The 16,403-nt window shown below is 34.3% G+C and overlaps 1 protein-coding gene across 1 annotated transcript in view; it reads left to right on the top strand.

The window, feature by feature from the left end:
- The window catches only part of nAChRbeta1 (nicotinic acetylcholine receptor beta1), a 584,647-nt gene extending 568,638 nt beyond the window's left edge, over positions 1 to 16,009 (top strand). Inside the window, exon 7 of the mRNA XM_069816523.1 lies at positions 12,950 to 16,009. Within this exon, the coding sequence (XP_069672624.1) occupies positions 12,950 to 13,114 (165 nt within the window). The 3' untranslated portion in view covers positions 13,115 to 16,009. The remainder of the gene's footprint in view (positions 1 to 12,949) is intronic.
- The last annotated feature ends 394 nt before the right edge of the window (positions 16,010 to 16,403 follow it).

Raw genomic sequence — 16,403 nt, 5'->3', positions numbered from 1 at the left:
ACTTCTACGTAATATTATACTACTGTTTAAAATAATATAAATAAAAGGGCCTCGTTAAGTAATTAACTGTCACATGATCCCCCCCCTTTCTATGACCCTGCGATAAAACCACTTGGACGAACAGTAGATAGCATGTCTGAGCAATTTTATCTTTTCTGATCGGGCAGAAGTGAAGATTGAATTTACAGTACGTAAGGTACTCTTTTATAGAGTAGATAAAGAATTATTTCAACATGAGTTACTAGTACGAAGGACGAAACTGGTAATTGGAATTAGGTACAATAGTCTATAGTGCGATAATATGCACAAAAGAACTGAAGTCTTTATCGAAATGAACGGCCACCATTTAAAAAAAAAATGTGTTTAAATATCCATATTATGATTATTTTTCAACTTAACTTCATTCTCTATAGTGTACGCTAATGTGTACACTATATATAATATACAGTACACTGCATAATGAATACGTCCGAATGGATAGCTCAGTTCGTGAGTAAAAACACTCATTGTTAATACTGTACTGTTTTTTGAATAAAGAAAAACCTAATGAAAATTATCAAACTCAAGATCGCGATATTTCCTAGTTTACGTAAATGGATGTACTACTTTTCATCCCTCCTATACCTAGTAAAGTGATTTGTTTGTATTTTATGCCATTTATCATCGAACTCCAGTCGTGGAAGGGTGTAGCAAACGGTGTTTCCTGTTCTCAACCGTTAATCCAAAGGTATAGGCAGGTTAATATTGGAAATGTTAGTAAAAATAAAATGACATCACTGTACATTCATAGTGTTCTGCCCAAGGGCAGGTCTTTCACTGCAAACCCAGCATTCTCCAGTCTTTCCTATTTTCTGCCTTCGTCTTTGTCTCCGCATATGATCCATATACAGTCTTAATGTCGTCTATCATCTGATATCTTCTTCTGCAACGAAGTCTTCTCCCGTTCACCATTCCTTCCAGTGCATCCTTCAGTAGACAGTTTTTTCTCAACCAGATATGCACTGTAGTTATTTTATTAGAAGCTGTATTTATATTTAAATACTGCAACACATTAAAAAGTATCTAAACTGGGACATTGTTACATGCTTTCTTCAGATCAGAAAATAACAGACGTAATTCTCTTCCTGTTCACCTTCTACTTAATTCTTTTCTGCTACAAATAACGTTTCAGAAATAATTTTCGTTACCACTGCCACCGAACAGCATTGGTGCACAGACGCATAAAATGTTGCTGTGAAGTTAATATATTCGTTGCACTGTTGTGATGAGTACGTTGGGGAGACAACAGGTGCATAATGCGTTAGGGGAATCGTGAAGGGAAGAGGCCCCTTGGGAGACAGGTGACACTCTGTCATAATGGATCTATGGGATGTTGATATAGAATTTGATCTCGATTGATGTACTCTAAGTGGAGAAACTCTCGTGATAATATTGATAAACCTTTCTGTTACATGCATTCCATTATCTTCAAGTAATTTTCTTTTCCGTATTTTAAAAATATTCTGTCAAATTTAATTCGTGGTTCACAATATCGGAACTTGGTCTAGGTTTATACCTCTCATGTGTATGTGAGAAGTTCATGTTATGCTTTGTTAAGATATCATTACACAGACAACATTTGTCAATTGATTTAGACAAACTTGTAATTAATTAGTTCGTTCAATAGAACAGAGCAGGGACTCTAAAACCAACAAACAAAAACTGCAATATTCAATTTGCAAACCACCCAACACAAACACTCACGAACTAACAGAGTTTATAATTAAAACCGTAATAATTTTACAAAATTATAGGTTGGAAACCATTATCAATACAGCAAATTAATATCAAATGTTTACGGAAATTAATATTTTATTAGAATAAGCATTTTTTTTTCTACTCCTCTACAAAGAAAATGACGATCAAAAAATCATTATTTTCATAATTTCTTTCATTTCCTCTTTCTTACCTCTCTCTTTATCTATCCTTTTTTATCATGAACCCACTTTTTCTTTATTTCTTTTCCTTCTCTTCAGCTTTTTCTTTCTTTCTTTTCTTCTTTCTTTCCTTCTACCATCTATCTATCTATCTATCTATCTATCTATCTATCTATCTATCTATCTATCTATCTATCTACTTATCTTCCTACTTATCCATCCATCTATCCATCATCCATCTCCATCCAACCACCAACCTATCTATGTAATTATCCGTCTACCTATTTATCCATCCATCTATGCATCTCTGTATCTATGCATTAATTCATGCACCTACTATCTACCTACCTATCTACCTACCTACCTACCTACCTACCTATCCATCCATCCATCTACCTATGTCAAAATTACATAAATTCTTATTTAACAAATTAATAGCTCATTAATATTTATTACATATAATGAAACTAACATCTGTCCATTCTTATTATCATTAATTTCTCTAAATATATTTACAAAACCTCTAATGGCAATTACATTAATATTCTCATTATAGAAATATATTTTAGATTTATATATATATATATATATATATATATATTCCTCCCTGCAACATGGTTCTAGTAAGCTTATATTAAATTAATGTTCATCATTTTACTAGCTATCACAAATATCAAATTAATTATAATTGATTGAATTAAATTAGCTCATAAATTAAGTTACTACTTTATCTTATAGGTTTATCTAAACTTAAATATATACAGTATGTAGTCTACTAGTCGTTAAAACTTAACTGAAGAATATTGCTGGAGAACCTTTTAAGTGTAGTGTAAATATTCGTAATTTAAATATGTATTGTATTGATTAAGGCTGGTTGAGTGGAAGAGAAGGCCTTATGGCCTTAACTCTGCCAGCGAAAATAAAACATTATTATTATTATTATTATTATTATTATTATTATTATTATCTACCTACCTATTACTGGGAAGTTTAGACATATGCCAAACACGCGCAGAGGGGAAGAACTTCAACGTAATTTCCCAAGTGAAAAATTCCCTCACAGAAACACAACTCGTCGATTAGTAGAAAAGTTAAAAAAAAAAACAGACTCCGTTCTGAATAAAAGAAGATCTAGTAGCCCTCGGTTTCTCTCTGAAGAGAAATTAGATGAACTTGGTGCCAGGCTCGAACAATCTCCGCGCAAAAATCTTTAAAACATCTAACTCAAAAAAGCAGAGTATCCAAATCGTCAGGAGCGACAGCAATCAAGACTCTTCACTTACACCCTAACCAAACACAAGTGACCTATGAATGAAGTGAATATGAACCTGTCTCAAGAGTAAATTACCGTAATTGGCTAAGTTATTTTTTACCGTGGTCATAGGACCGATTTTTACGAGTTCGTTAGCCACTGTGAGAGCTTAGAGACACTATATTTCTATTATTTGAAAACTAAGCATGTTTTCAGTGAATTTTTAAGTAGGTCTGATTAAACAGAAGAATTTCGAAAGCATTATTCTCATTTAAAATAAAGAACTACATTCATGGATAATTTAATGCCTTCGTCATTGTAGAATTACATTAAAATGGAAATTGCTCAAATCCAGCAATCTTGAAGCAAATTATAGGCCTTTCGTTATCTCGTAAAACCTACCTGCTTGTCAGGAGAAGATAAAAGTGGACTGAGAAGCTTCCCTCCCTCACTACGCTTCTACATGTATCCTAGCGAGCTCACTTAGCCCCACCATAAGGTTCTTGCTATAAGCTTCGGCGCATGCAAACGTTGGTTTCATGAGATAGCGAGTGACCTATAATATAGCACTATTAATATAAGAAGCCTATGCAGTGTGTGCTATTATATTTTAAAAGGATCGCATAATGTAAATTATTTTCAGACTTATGCAAAACCATCGTCAATTTCAATACGAATTTTCCTGAAAGTTTTACACGTGATTCTTAGAGTTATTAAGGATACAAATCTTAAGTTTTTAATGGATAAAGGTGATTTCTGTCGTGTTAAATATGAAAAGTGCCTCTCTTACCCAGAAAATATCAAGTGTTCAGAATCAAAATGTCTTAATTCTACCATTATTTATACCTCTATTGATAAGTTTTGATTCATTTACTTATTTTGAGTAGCTTTAATACAAAAATATTTACCATGGTTAAAATAAAAACACTAATATTTTACATACTAATTTAATCACATCTGAATAAATCCTGTGAGCGACAGTCTACAGCAAACTGCTGGCCTCACGTCCATGTACCTCAGCAGAGATGAAAAATCGTACAACCTGTACGACGATAACTTGTGGTTATCACGATTATAACTGGCTTGCGGAACCGGATTTCGCTACTTACAGTAGTTTCCAAAATTTATCACGATTCTGGATGGGCGCGGGTTCCATACACTGGTCGAAATTTCATGAGAGAATTTATTTTCCAGAGATTCAAACTAGCTCTCATTGCGTAAACCTATCCAAAGACATGACGCCTTAGACCACGATGTGATGTCGGGGAACTATCTGAATAAATATTTGTATTATATTAATGAAAGTGTGCGCAAAATTAGGGAACAGTATCTTTCATCATTCTTGGAAAAACAGAACACATGTTTCTGGAAATGTTAAGTAAGAGAAGATGATTTAAAATTTGTTACATGGCATTTACAGTACAATTTTAGTGCCCAAGAATCTATGCACGCATCTCAACCTACAAGGTCACTGCTAATCGCATTCATGACACTGGCCAACGCATCAGCTTATAGCAGTACAGTACTTATAACAGTATAAACTATGTCACCATAATCATAGCGCATCCAATGTATAGGCCCAGTGGCCTGTTTCGGTCTCAGTATCTGTCGAGAAGTCTTTCCATAGTTCTGATCTGGGTGTGGTAGCCTGTTTTTGTCCATGCGTTGTACATGTTGGATCCAATTTTCTCTGTATAAACATATGTGTATTATGTAAATCTACAGAAAATGCTGAATTTTTAGATCAGCCATTTTCAACCAATGTGCCATGGCACAGTAATGTGCTGCGAATGTTCCGCTGGTGTGCCGCGAGAAAATGAAAATAGTGAAAAGGTTGTCGTAGCAAAAATTTGAAAAGTAAAAGTGAAAAAGTAGTAAAAAGAAGTGAATCAAAATTCAATAAACAAATTGTAGGTGTGCAATCCAGAGAGAAGATGTACAGCTAGGGTTCCCAGGCCAGTAAAGTTAGAATATCGTTCAACTTTGAATTGAATTGATTCTGAATTCAGGGCGGGGTACTAAGACCCAGCACAGCGATCTTATTAATTGCCCTCTCTTTGCCAGCCGGCGTTCGGGGAACGCTATGGAATGTTGATGGAATGGAGAAATGTTGTTGTTAGATGCCTAAAATGAGAAAATGGGAGATCCCCGAGGACAACCCCAACTGTGACCTTTTCCGCCACAAGTTTCACTTTGGATCAACTTTAAAAAATACCGTACTTTACATGTTTCAATTAAAAAATTTCAACCTAGTAAGGGACCACTGGTTTAGATTATATGAGTTAAATTACAACTTTATTGTGCCACATGTTTAAAAAGGCTGAAAAACGCTAATTTAGGTCAAAACCAGAAAACATATATATGTTTTATCATTTATATTACCCAATTCCCCGAAGGAGTTTTAACGGCATCATTTGCAATTCTCCGACATTAATATTCAAATTTTAGAACACAATTTAGATAACTCTAGCAACAGATATTTGAATATTATGCATGAATATGGTTTTTTGAAATACTTAAATGCTCCTACTCGATATAATGCATGTCTTCATCAAATATTCTTCAAAACATCTATTAACTTAGATTTCAAATCTGGAGTATATAATAGTGCAATTACAGACCATTATATGGTATTTGGACTAGTAACTATCACTACTAAATATATTATTAAGGATCCCATCATAAATTCACATAATAATTACAAGCAACATATTAATTACCAAGACTTAGTCGCAAATATTAGCTCAGAGACCTGGGAAACGGTTTTTGATTGCCAAAACGCTGAAGTTAGTTTTCAAAATTTTTACAAAATACTCCGCGATCTAATAACTAAATATACCTTTCATACTTGTAATAATGTACCCAGTAAATATAAAAAAATAAAACCCTGGATTACTTCGGGTATTGTTAAATCAATACGCACAAGAGACAGACTAGCCAAAAAAGTAAAACGTGAACCTTTGAATGAAGATTTATCAAAAAAATATAAAAGGTACAGAAATATCTTAACTTGCGTTATAAGAAATATGAAAGTTAGTTACTACTCAGAGAAATTTGTCAACAATAGGAATGACCCCAAAAGATTTTGGCAGACTATTAACGAAGCTACTAACGTTTCAACAAATAAAAGCTGCAGAATTATGGAAATAGTAAATAAAGATGGCTTAATTATTAAGAATCATTATGATATTGCAAACGAATTTAATGCTCATTTTACAAACAAAGGACATAATATAGCATCAAAAATAAACAAAAACACAAGACTCTCTTCTTCCTTTTCTTATCCATCATCATCATCATCATCATCATCATCATCATCAATGTCCATATTTCCCGTAAGTGATAAAGAAATTATAACTATTGCTAAAACTTTAAAAAATAATGTGGCTCCGGGTGTTGATGGTATCACTACTAGAACACTCAAAATGATTATTGAACCTATATCGAAACCACTAACCCATGTCTTTAATTTGTGTTTATCACAAGGTGTATTTCTAACTGATCTTAAATGTGCTGTAGTAATACCTATGTACAAATCTGGTGACAGAAGCAATCTCAGTAACTACAGGCCCATCTCACTCTTATCAAGTCTCTCTAAACTATTAGAAAAATGTATTAAAAGCAGGCTAATTAATGTTTTAGAAAAAAAACAGTCTATTAAGTCAAAAGCAGTTTGGCTTCCGTACTAACATGAGCACGGACGACGCTATTATGAACGTAACATCAAGGATTATCAAAGAATTAGACTCGGGTAAAAAATGTTTAGGAGTTTTTCTAGATATTCAAAAAGCCTTCGATACTGTAGACCATAATATACTCACTTCTAAACTTCATGCCTACGGTATTAAAGGAATCGCTTTAAATTTATTTAAGTCATACTTAAGCAACAGATATCAATTAACGAAATTTAACGACCAACACAGTGAAATTCGTAATATAAATATAGGTGTGTCACAAGGTACAGTTTTAGGCCCACTACTATTTTTCATATACATCAATGACTTGCTAAATATTGATATAGGAAACACATCTGGAGATATATTTGCATATGCCGATGATACAGCCGTAATTTTTAGTGGATCGAATTGGAATGATGCCTACCTAAATGCTAATAGAGGTGTAAATATAATTAAGAAATGGTTAGATGAAAATTTGCTCTCATTGAACATTTCGAAAACAACTGCATTTCCTTTTACATTAACGGCTTCTAGTCTGAGAAAAACCAAACTCGATAAGGATACAAATTTAAAAATACACAATTGCAGTAACATAAACTTGATTGAATGTAATTGCTCTTCCTTGACAGAATCCACGCAAGTAAAATACCTAGGTGTTGTCATTGATCAACATTTAAGATGGAATAAACATGTAACATATTTAGGTTACGGAAAACAATTCACAACTTTGTAACCCTTCGTGTATATATGCCTATCTATGTTCTCCGTGTTGTTTATCTAGTCTTGTTTCAATCAGTCATTCAATACGGAATAATAGGATGGGGTGGAATGACAAAGACTATCTTAACTCCATTAATATTACTACAAAAACGTATCATCAAAATTTGTCTGTATAAACCACTTGATTATCCGACACAATTTATTTATTCTGAATTCCAAGTACTAAAAATTGAGCAAATATATAAACATACATTTCTAACTTATTTTCACAAAAATCGAATGAATTTTATAACTGAAAAACATATACATAACACCAGAAGAAATGTCCCAACTCTTTTGGCAGAACCTAAATGCCACACTACAGCTGGATTAAGACACAGTAGGAATTATGGACCAAGACTATACAATTCAGTATTGAAAAATAATCCAGACCTAAGCAATTTACACATTCTTAAGTTTAAAAATAAAGTGAAAATGTTTGTATGATATTTGATAAATTTTATTATAATTTTTTTGTGTTACTAGCATTATATGGTACTAATTTTTATTGTATTTATCTGATGCATGTACCCTATAAGATAAAACATTGTAATAAATATAAATAGATCATTTTCTTAATTAATAACAGTGTATATCTCCAATAAATGATTCCTTAGCATCGCCACAGATACACTTGATTGTACTTGTCACTATATCTTGTCACTAGAAAGTTATTGAAATTTATATTTTCCCCGCCATTCACAAAATATTTTGATATGATACCTCTTGCTCAAAAGGAGAGATCTATAACTGATCTATAACTGATCGATTAATACATTTCAGTATTATTTGTATTTATCCTGGTAATAATGAACAGTTTGACTCGTAGACATTTTGTTTTTACAGCATTAACTTCCCATGATTGTACGAGAAGATTCGAAGAGAACGGCAGTTACGTAGACATTCAGCTCCCCACTACTACCAATAATGCATAACACAATGTCAATACGGCTGTTGCTGTCGTCTGCGATACAACGAACTTTTCTGTTGATTTTCGAGTTTGGCATTTTTTCCGGTTATTATATGCTTATTTAAGTTGTGTTAACTCTCGCTAGTGGTTTTATATTTTATTTTATCCGTCTTAGTATTTATTTTATTATTGTAAATATTTTTGTTTTATCACTATTGTTATTGTTATTATTATTATTATTATTATTATTATTATTATTATTTTATTTTTTATTTTAGTAGGTTATTTTACGACGCTTTATCAACATCTTAGGTTATTTAGCGTCTGAATGAGATGAAGGTGATAATGCCGGTGAAATGAGTCCGGTGTCCAGCACCGAAAGTTACCCAACATGTGCTCATATTGGGTTGAGGGAAAACCCCGGAAAAAACCTCAACCAGGTAACTTGCCCCGACCGAACCCGGGTCACCTGGTTTCGCGGCCAGACGCGCTAACCGTTACTCCGCAGGTGTGGACGTTTATTATTATTATTATTATTATTATTATTAATGAATTATTTTGTATTACAATCTTTGTATCATTTCTGTCACGATTATTCTATTATTATTATTATTATTATTATTATTATTATTATTATTATTATTATTATTATTTACTTACTTACTTACTTACTTACTTACTTACTTACTTACTTACTTACTTACTTACTGGCTTTTAAGGAACCCGGAGGTTCATTGCCGCCCTCACATAAGCCCGCCATTGGTCCCTATCCTGAGCAAGATTAATCCAATCTCTATCATCATATCCCACCTCCCTCAAATCCATTTTAATATTATCTTCCCATCTACGTCTCGGCCTCCCTAAAGGTCTTTTTCCCTCCGGCCTCCCAACTAACACTCTATATGCATTTCTGGATTCGCCCACACGTGCTACATGCCCTGCCCATCTCAAACGTCTGGTTTTAATGTTCCTAATTATGTCAGGTGAAGAATACAATGTGTGCAGTTCTGCGTTGTGTAACTTTCTCCATTCTCCTGTAACTTCATCCCTCTTAGCCCCAAATATTTTCCTAAGCACCTTATTCTCAAACACCCTTAACCTCTGTTCCTCTCTCAAAGTGAGAGTCCAAGTTTCACAACCATAAAGAACAACCGGTAATATAACTGTTATATAAATTCTAACTTTCAGATTTTTTGACAGCAGACTGGATGATAAAAGTTTCTCAACCGAATAATAACAGGCATTTCCCATATTTATTCTGTGTTTAATTTCTTCCCGAGTATCATTTATATTTGTTACTGTTGCTCCCAGATATTTGAATTTCTCCACTTCTTCAAAAGATAAATTTCCAATTTTTATATTTCCATTTCGTACAATATTCTCGTCACGAGACATAATCATATACTTTGTCTTTTCGGGATTTACTTCCAAACCTATCGCTTTACTTGCTTCAAGTAGAATTTCCGTGTTTTCCCTAATCGTTTGTGGATTTTCTCCTAACATATTCACGTCATCCGCATAGACAAGCAGCTGATGTAACCCGTTTAATTCCAAACCCTGCCTGTTATCCTGAACTTTCCTAATTGCATATTCTAGAGCAAAGTTAAAAAGTAGAGGTGATAGTGCATCTCCCTCCTTTAGCCCGCAGTGAATTGGAAAAGCATCGGATAGAAACTGACCTATACGGACTCTGCTGTAAGTTTCACTAAGACACATTTTAATTAATCGAACTAGTTTCTTGGGAATACCAAATTCAATAAGAATATCATATAAAACTTCTCTCTTAACCTAGTCATACGCCTTTTTGAAATCTATGAATAACTAATGCACTGTACCCTTATACTCCCATTTTTTCTCCAATATCTGTCGAATACAAAAATTCTGATCAATAGTCGATTTATTACGCCTAAACCACACTGATGATCCCCAATAATTTCATCTACATATGGAGTTAATTTTCTCAAAAGGATATTCGACAAAATTTTATACGACGTCAACAAAAGTGATATTCCTCGAAAGTTACTACAGTTAGTCTTGTCCCCCTTCTTAAAGATAGGTACGATTATGGACTCCTTCCATTGATCTGGTACAATTTCCTTTTCCCAAATAGCAAGTACAAGCTTATAAATTTCGTTAGATAATGCGCTTCCACCCTCTTGTATTAATTCTGCTGGAATTTGATCGATACCTGGAGACTTATAATTTTTCAGATTTTCTATCGCAATTTCGACTTCAGAAAGTGTGGGTTCCGGTATATATATGGCTCAGCAGTTTGTATTTCAATTTCGTCCCAATCATTCCTATTTGGCCTATGTATTTAGTAGTTGTCCAAAATAGTTTTTCCATCTGTTCAGGATTGAATGAGCGTCTGCAAGCAAGTCACCATTCTCATCCTTGATCACGTTTACCCTTGCCTGATATCCATTCTTGAATTCCTTTATGCCTTATATAAATCTCTAATATTTTTATTTTTACTATTTGTTTCTACCTCATTCAGTTTTTCCTTCAAGTAATCTCTCTTTTTATTCCTAAGCGTACGATTTGCTTCCCGTCTTTTATTTATTATTATTATTATTATTATTATTATTATTATTATTATTATTATTATTATTATTGTTACTATTATTTTATATCATCAGCATTATTATTTGAACCCTGTAAAATGTATGTAGACTACTGGACTGTACCCGAGCACGAGCATATGCTCATTTCGGGTATCTATCCAAATGTACATTCAAATGTAAATTTTAAATAAATTTGAATTTGAAAAAAAAAAACATACATTTTCTGCATAGCTGAGTTAACTACTGTTTTACACTATCTGAAAAATACTAAATTTAACCAAAACGTATTTAGTAACAGCATCTTTTTCACGCAAAATGACGTGAAAGTGCTACCACGCATTAGAAAGACAGCATCTTTAAAAGTAAATTTTGTTGTGACGATAACTCATAAATTAGGGGCATATGAAACCAAAAGTAATCACGGCCACAGAACGGCCTCGACGCGGTTGCTTGTTAGTTTTCCATTGCCGGGCTATAAATTATCTCGTATTACATATCATTATACAGAACCGATATTTAATTAAGTCCACGGGTCGAGTTTCCCCGCCAAAACGATCCTGTGGAAGAGATGAGTTTGGGAACAGAAGCTTCAGCCCTTTTTAAGCAAAATTAACAAGTCAGTGAAATATTGTACGCCAGTTTCCTTCGGTGTACAAAGTGGTCCACGCTGAAATATTCTGATTATCAAGCTCCAGTTCTTGTTAACAGCTTTTGGTTGGTATATATTACAAGCAATACAATCTTTGTTTTTAAGTCATATTTGGGCAGTTTTTCATTTCTAATTTTATTGCAGATTATTCTAACCAGTTTACGACATTATTTAGACATTTTCAGACATTTCTGTTTCATGTTAATTTATTTCTTCTACTGTACGAAGTTATTTAGCTGCACTTACGAGCCGTACATACAGCATTATCAACATTCTGTTAAATCATAAACATTCCAACATTTGACAATATTTTCACCACGAAATTGTATGACAGGTCAAAGAGAAACAATTTTTGTTCGTTCATTCATTTACAGTTTACTACACAAGGGCGAGTCTTTCACTACAAACCCAGTATTCTCCAACCTTTCCTATTTACCGCCTTTCTCTAAGTCTCTGCATACGATCCATTATCTTAATGTTATCTAGCCTATCATCTGATATTTTATTCTCCCCTGAACATTTCTCCCATACATCACCACTTCCAATGCATCCTTCAGTACGCAGTTTCTTCTTAGTCAGCCAGTTTTTATAACTCGTCCGTAAAATCAGAACACCGGTATAACTTTCTGTACAATGAAATTTAATTTTATATGCATGTTTTGACAATTTACAATAGCCGTTCAAAGTTCATATATCTCATTACTTTTTGGTACCTTCGTCCAACTTTGTCGAGCATGGCAAAATTGTTTTGGATACACACACACAAACATACACACATACTTCATGGAAAAAGATTTCACCGCGTCATTGCCACATGTCAACTATGTTCTGATGAAGTCCTTGAAGTCGGCAGTTTAGTTTGTTCAGCTGTTCAGAAATTTGTTATGAACACCAAATCACTATTCAGATAGTATTGGGTAACAGAATGAGCCACTGCTGACAGTACAGACAATGCTAGTGGAAGGGGAACAGCGCGGAGAGGGGTGTTGTCACGTGAAACTTACGTCAGAGTTCAGGCGCTGTTTCACGAAACAATTTTTCGATGCCAGTCTTAATTAATAACTATGACCTGAAAATATAAGTTTATAAAAAATCATTCAGGAGCATAAATAATGGTTGTTGTATGTGTGTTGGCGTGTCATTGCTGATGTACATAATTCTGTGCCGAAGCAATGACAAGGCAGGACATGTTATACTAACAGACAAACGAATGGTGTTTCAGATCCGGGAAGACTGGAAGTACGTCGCAATGGTGATCGACAGGCTGCAGCTGTACATCTTCTTCTTGGTGACGACAGCGGGGACGATCGGCATTCTCATGGACGCGCCACATATATTCGAATATGTGGACCAGGACCGAATAATCGAGATCTATCGTGGGAAATGAGAAGCAAAGTCGTTACATGGCGTTGGGTTACTTCTTTTAAAACACGAGAGAGAGAGAACGAGCGAAGCACTGTCGAGTGCCGTGTTGATCATGAAAATTTCGTCGCTCTGTGAGCTCTATATATATAGTGATATCCCGTTGTTATAGTGAAACCCAAAAATTTGAATGAAGCAAACAGAGAAAAATATAACAATCATGTCACTGGATATGTTTCATTGTTAGCGTGATGATTTGAATCAACGATAAGAAACTATAACAGACAAATTGTTTTCATTTGTTAATCAGTGGCAATATAGAAATGTTATGTGACTAGAGAGATAGGCCTAACGATTGTTTTGGTCCTAGTTACATTACCAGAACGACATCTTTTTTTAAAACATTTTCCTTTAAGTAACTAGATAATACTGAGTGTTATTGTGACAACTACTGGAAGAAACTGACATCTAAAGCGTTTCCTCTGAGATAACCAGAAAGAACGTGTGCTCAACATTAACAATGTATAAAGTAAATCTTAAATTCTATATATATTATTATGGAAGAAGGAAGTCTACAAACATGTAAATTACCTTCTCTGTACTGTTAAAAGAACAAACATAATGTATTACTAACAAATTGACTTCCTTTCATAGGTTCTATAACTGTCAATGAATGTTCAAGTGTGGTAGAAGGACAGGTATAATCATAACGTTATTATTTCTCTCTGTGGGTGCAGCACGGCCGTAGCGGATACCGTGGTAGTTCACACTGTAGTTGCTTTGTATGCGCCAAAAATGTCCCAAAAATGTAACTACGGAATTTACGGAACACGCAAACACACCTGATTCGTGCTCAGTAATATGAAGAATTAACATCCAGAATACTAACCATTCTCTAATGGACTTGTAATTTTTGTAGTATATACACGATGTGTATGTATAAAAATTAATTTCTCGAAGACAATTTTTTTTCTTCGATGATTTTTTCCCCCTCTCTTCAATATGACATTGGTGGAAATTAGTTTTTTTGATATTTTCCCCTATGAAACTGTCATTTGATTGAGAGTTTTTTTTAAAAACCGATCGGATGGGCATCATAGGAGGACAATGTTACTTTCGCGTTAAGCATGCTACCTGTCTTTCGAAATGGCGTGAATCGAGGGTCGAACTGCAGAACCTGCGCCATAACATATAGCTCACACATTTCTCACCTCAGTTTATATTCCAAACAACAATAATTAATAAACGAAAAATGTTTCTATATTTTCGGCAGGGTTTGGCGAGACGGTCGTTAAAAGTATAATAATGTTCGAGTTTGGTTTCCTCATATCGGAACCTAGTTTCAACTAAATAATTCGTAATAGGTTATGTCAATTCTATTAATGGGTTAGTGATAGTGATTTCGTCGATGAGCGATACACATAAAAAATGCCAAATAATTTTAAACCTGTGCATGAAATGGTTGATTACATTCTATTGATTGAGCATCATGGCGGATGCGCAAGATCCTAGCAATAAAGGTCATTGTGGACATTATGAACGCACTGAACATTACAAGTGAAATGTTTTTGATCTATTTTTCAATTATATATTGTTCCTTTTACTTTTCGTTTGCGAATTACCACAAAGTCAGTCCTGATCTATGCTGACAGGCTCGGAAATGAGAGCTGTATTGTCCAGCAGGTACGGATGGGGGTGCATTCAACTGCCTGAAAACTGTTGTATGCCTGGGTTTGCTGCTGTATCAAAATCTACGCCCAACCAACATGAGTGCTCGGTTCGCTGGGTATTTTTTTCCATCACCGAGAACAGGCAGCAAGTGGCTCGGCGTACTCTGGCAGAGTCTGCCTCTCTTTCGAAAACACGTGTTGTGACTTGGTTCTGGGAAGTCAGGTGAGGGCCCCCCGTGCCCCCACACCCCTCGCAATGTGTAGTGTGACTGTGTGAGTGTGCAGCACTGACCGTACTGTTAGTATATAGCAACAAACAAATATTTTGCACTTGTGAAGAAGTGAATACGTAATGCTCAAACACTTTAATAATATTATAATAACTTGGGACTGGAAACTTAAAACGGAAATAACAATGTAATAATTCAATCCTTGACCCCCTCCCCAGTCTTAGTGCGTCGAGTGTCGAGAGAACAAAAGGACAGACGGACGGACGGAATAGGTAGGACGTGTTCGTGTGTCGTCACCATGTCATTGTTGTCGTTGTTGTCGTCGCCATAGTTACTATCCAAGATCTGCACCCAACCAGACGTTGTAGATAGGCAAGACACTCCAGAACATGTCTACCTCCCACTGTTTCAATGAAGGAAAAAAACAATTTTGCTCTTTTGTTTCGTAAATGGTGAACAATATAAAATATTTCATATTATTTATTTAAATTATAAGTGGTTAGAAGCATTTCTAGTTAGTTTGGTAACAGTATTAGAATATGTATATATGATACAACCGCTGAATAGAAAAAAGGCTTATGTCACCCGAATTAAAATTTACATTGATTAATTTAACCATTAATTCATCACTACATAGATTAGATAGTCACTGGAAATGTAGGTCTACAATATTTTGTGGAATAATATATCCCTACCACATTACTTATTGTAAACATATAAAAATAACTAAAGTGGCAGCACATAAAACAATATACGTTATTATATACTTTAAGATGCTAACGTAACTTAGGTTTAAGTTTTAGATCATGTTTTGGAATCCAAACCTTGTCGTATCTGACTAACTGTCAGCATGGTATATACAGTAACCTCATCACACAATCCAAATATTATATACATTGGCGGGAAATATGCGTCAAATTCATTAATCCCTCAAAATACTGTAATATTCAAAACTGGTATTATTTTAAACACACATCTTAACGGACAATGTGGGACATAATAAACTATTTTCTTAGTGTTTTTTATTTTGTCACTGCCTGAACTCCCCATAAAAAGTTTTAAACAAGTTCTATTACTCTAGAATATTAACGTTATAAACGTGAGTTGACGAAAGAAAAATAAAAAAGGAAACAATCCTAGTGAATCAGTTCTTATAAACTTGTACATATTCCTAAATAAGTGCCCCTCTGCACTAACCTCAACACACTTCGGATAAACTTAAAATAATGTACAGATATCCGTGGTTATGTCTCCACTCTTAAAAGTAAATATGATCCACTTTACTTAAACAATCATATCCTAATCCGCCAATATTCTGTTTGATTAGTCCTTTCCTGTTTGTCCATGTTGGTACTTAACACTTCTTCATATCCTCATTTAATTCTTGGTGGTGTGACGAATTAAAAGCCTGCAA

The sequence above is a fragment of the Periplaneta americana genome, chromosome 17 (genome assembly GCF_040183065.1).
Source record: "Periplaneta americana isolate PAMFEO1 chromosome 17, P.americana_PAMFEO1_priV1, whole genome shotgun sequence".
Lineage (NCBI taxonomy): Eukaryota > Metazoa > Arthropoda > Insecta > Blattodea > Blattidae > Periplaneta > Periplaneta americana.
This window is presented reverse-complemented; position numbering and strand designations above follow the sequence as displayed.